The following is a 4,470-nucleotide window of genomic DNA, read 5'->3' as shown; positions in this document are numbered from 1 at the left end:
AACATAATGATTGGCTTATTGAATGAATTGCTGTTGGAAGTATGGGAGGCCAGTACTTTACAGGAGTTTAATAGGGGAATTGATTATTCTTTAAAAAAACAGGGTGGTTTAGATCTTTACTTTTCTCAAGGGCAATTTCTAAGAGAGACTCAAAGGGCCAGATGGTCTCTTGTTGTTCATATATGTAATAACCTTCTCTCATCATGAAAACATAGCGTAAATTATATGTTAAGATTAACAAACAGTCCACTTACTGAGAATGATATGGTTTTGAGGAATATAATTAATTGTATAATTCTACAGGAGTATTATTATTATTATTATCATGTATATTTCACTATCCTGTCATATCATTGGATATTTTACAGGAGTATTATTATTATTATTATCATGTATATTTCAGGGAGTCAATTTGGAAGGTGCAGACTTATCAAAGTTAGACCTACGACATATCAACTTTAAGTATGCCAATCTTCGAAATTCTACGTTGAAGTGGGCAAACCTGAGCTTCTGCTGTCTGGAGAGAGCTGACCTGTCTCATGCAAATCTTGAGGTAATTTACAGCTCTGCTTTAAACTTGTATATTGAATGGACTCTAATACAATAATTAGGAAAAGAATTTCATCACTTTTATAATATGAAGTTACATCAAATTATTTTTTAAATGACAGACATTTCAAATTGTGAATCTGTCACATATTATTAAATTAACTCCTTTCTCACTCTCTCTGTGATTATGGTGTACTAAAACCATTACTTTTACATAATGGTGGGTGGAGATGGGTTTCACTTAAAATTTAGGCTAGTTATTTCTCCTAGCCAAACAAACATAATAAAAACTATAAAATAGGCATCCATCAATTTTTTGATACCATTCAATAAACATTTAAATTTTCATATCAGTAACCTTTACAATATTTCAGTCATCTTTCTTCAAATTTGCTTAAGGAATGATGTAAATTGTCGATATACTGAAGAAGCTGTAACCCACTCTTTCTTAGATATACTGAAGAAGCTGTAACCCACTCTTTCTTAGATATACTGAAGAAGCTGTAACCCACCCTTTCTTAGATATACTGAAGAAGCTGTAACCCACTCTTTCTTAGATATACTGAAGAAGCTGTAACCCACTCTTTCTTAGATATACTGAAGAAGCTGTAACCCACTCTTTCTTAGATATACTGAAGCTGTAACCCACTCTTTCTTTACTGAAGAAGCTGTAACCCGTTCTTTCTTAGCTAATAACATATGTTCTCATAACCTGTTGCACTTCTGTAACCCACTCTTTCTTAGCTAATAACATATGTTCTCATAACCTGTTGCACTTCTGTAACCCACTCTTTCTTAGCTAATAACATATGTTCTCATAACCTGTTGCGCTTCTCACATTTGTCTATCCCTTTTTTGATAAAAGTGACTTAATTTTTGATTAACTCTCTTGCAACAGGTAGGTCAAAGTGCACATTCTCACGACCTTTTACAGAGTTACGTTCAACATTTAATTACACTACTTTATTATCCATGTATACAAATAAGCTTCACACCGAAATATAGTTATTATATCAGATTTTAACATTATATAACTTTTACGTTCTTGATTTTATAGGGAAATATTTAAAAAAATCCTCAATCTACCCTAGTATGAGAATCGTGACATTTGTTCTCTAGGTCTTCTCCCTTCTCCAATTTATTTACCATCTCTTTCTGAAGTATGAAATTTCCCATAAAGTCAAATTTTTATAACTTTCAATCTTGTTTGTTTATGGAGTCATAAACTCGGAAATTAAACCTTCCTACCATGCCCACCTGTCACATTCTCTTTTTCCAAATTGTTAATGATTCTCTTCTAAGTTTAATATTGTACTTATAATCAATAGAAAGGCAAAGTTTAATCTAACAAATGATGTATGTTGTTACATTGTTTTCAAAACAGAATATTGTCAATTTTGTCTTTAGTTTGAAAGTTTATATCATGGTGTTCAGATTGAGCAGCTAAGAGAATTAATTTAAGCCCATCTTGTCTTAGCTAGAGAGCCAGTTATATTATAATTGTTTCAGAACATTGCTTGCTTTGTGTGTGTTATTATTCTCTGTTCTTAGGTGCATTATTTAAGTAAATAAGAATTTATTGCACTAGTACCATCATTTTTAAAAGAAGTGGCTTATATTTTATCTGACAACAAAAAAAGCAAGATATTAAATGCAAGAACTATATCTCTAGTATTTCATGTGTATTTTCTATTTATTGTTATAAAAGAAACTAAAATGTAAAAATTAAAACTTACTATGTTAGATAAGGTTAGATTAGGTAAGATAATGATTATAATTCTTCATGAGGTATGCTTGTGTGTACCTTATGCATTACATCATTCAATACTGTAATGTCAGCTATCCGTTAGCTGAGTAATATACAACTTGTGTGGTGGGACTATTAGTTAGATACAGTTCAAAGAGCAATAAATTTAAGTATAAACAGATGTAGACTGTTATAAGCCTGGAGCTATTAAGGATAAACAGTTGTAGTTTTCTGTTACAATCTGCAGTCATTCTGAAAAGAAAAAAAAAGGGTAATTTAGATTTATTTATGATTATTACAAGGTTGGTCAAATCTACCCAGCCTGCATAGGATTATGGTCGAGAAAATAAAAGATAAGATATAAAGTTTTACTGAAAAAAAACTTGATATTAATTTAGGAGTTTTACATGTTACTCAAACTAGCACTGCTCTATGGGTGGCTGTTTGTGCTAGTAATTACTAATTGTAGTATTCATACCTCATTGAAAAAAATTTAGAAAAAGTGAACATTTTTTTTTCTGGGAAGAACTGTATGGAAAAAGTGTTCAGATTGATCTCTAGTCATATGAAATTCATTGCATCCAAATTATTCGATGTACAGAGCTCAAAATGTTCATAAATTTTACTGATATAAAATGTAATGTTTTTAAATACTAAAAATGGTGGTACAGTTTACTGAAAAAATGATATTTTTTTAAGAAGTCCAGTTTCTTAGTACTACATTTAAACTTACATCAATAAAGATGTAATCAAACCTTCATGGACAATCCTAGTGAAAGTCGTGTCCTTGTTGTGAGGAGACTACTCTTATTTAAAATTCTGTTCTATTATAAAGAAATGGTTCTTGTACATACCAAAGTTATTTTTATAATTGTGTGAATCTTGAAAACCTGGTGTGTGAAATTGTTTATGAATTTTTGTTTGTGGTGCCATTCAATAGATGGTGCAGGAGTTTTGGTTACATACATTGATACTGACTACATGCTATGTCCATCATAGTAAGATGAAATTTTAAAAGTTTCAGACAAATAAAAGTATTTTTAATCTTAACATGAAGATCACTTTGTATTCTGAGCAGTCATTACTCTGATTCCATATATTCATAGACAAATCTTTAGTAAAAATACTTGATTAAAAAACTCAAATTTTTTGTGTACAAAAGACTTGTAATGTTTACTTAAAGCTTGCCAAATTTTGTGAAGATACACAAAACACATAAGTTACAGTATGGAAACTTTGATGGTTACCTTGTAGTTACAAGCTCAGTCCCATCGACTGACCCTGTATTGAAAGAGCTAGTGTAATCACCTTTCTGTGTTATGTGTATTCTGTCTTTTACAATTTCATTTCCTTCTTAGCCCACTGTCCTTCTCCTAGCAGATTTCCTCTCATGGTGCTTCTCTTTCATCCATTATGGGTTGTCATGCAGCCTTGTCTAATGTCTTCCATTTTTCCAAGTACCATTCTGTGTTTTCCTTTCCTACCATTTCCCTGTTATTGCATTCCTTCTCCCTGGTGTCTCATTCCCTGTTGTCCTTTGAAGGAGATTCTTTGGTCAGGCATGTGGACTACCCCTGATATATTAATCTCCCACTACCTTCATTGGGTGGCCATTTCTTCCTCGTCTGGGTACCGTCTCCCACTTGTTGCCATACTTGAAACATCGGTTCGACTGTGACCCATTCAGTGGCAAGTGTTGCCTGTCGAGGTATACTTATTGTATATCAGTCACAAAATTCTGAATTTTATGGCCTACCATAAGTCATACCAGGATATATTATCTAGTGCCTGGTGGCTCAGGCATTCCTCCTTATAGTTGTGTGGATCTGGCTCTAGAACTGAGGTTGCACATGGCATCAGCCAGTAATCCATACACTCTAGCTGCTGTGCAGTTCAACCACATGGCATGATGATGTTTGGGGTACAAATATACCCCATGTGCTTTAAGGGCTGGTTGGGATGTCCCACTGAAGTTACTTCAGGTAGAGGCTGAACCCTCTAATCTTGATGTATACCGATGGCTAATAATACACACTATTGAGAAGAGGTGTTCCACAAGACCGCTTGTAGGTTTTTCTCACGGTGTTTTGCTTCATAAATATGCCTACTTCATTGCTTTCACTGTAATTTATTTTTTTTATTATTTAGGGAGCATTATAAATAGTTATGTTTTT

At 32.9% G+C, this 4,470-nt stretch overlaps 1 protein-coding gene across 1 annotated transcript in view; it reads left to right on the top strand.

Annotated features, from left to right (window-relative positions):
* The window catches only part of LOC106469170 (BTB/POZ domain-containing protein KCTD9-like), an 80,965-nt gene that overhangs the window by 38,109 nt on the left and 38,386 nt on the right, over positions 1 to 4,470 (top strand). The window contains exon 8 of the mRNA XM_013929634.2: positions 404 to 553. Coding sequence (XP_013785088.1) covers positions 404 to 553 — 150 coding nt within the window. The remainder of the gene's footprint in view (positions 1 to 403; positions 554 to 4,470) is intronic.

The sequence above is a fragment of the Limulus polyphemus genome, unplaced genomic scaffold, assembly GCF_000517525.1.
Source record: "Limulus polyphemus unplaced genomic scaffold, Limulus_polyphemus-2.1.2 Scaffold3335, whole genome shotgun sequence".
Lineage (NCBI taxonomy): Eukaryota > Metazoa > Arthropoda > Merostomata > Xiphosura > Limulidae > Limulus > Limulus polyphemus.
The sequence above is the reverse complement of the archived record's forward strand: the minus strand, read 5'-3'. Positions and strand labels throughout refer to the sequence as shown.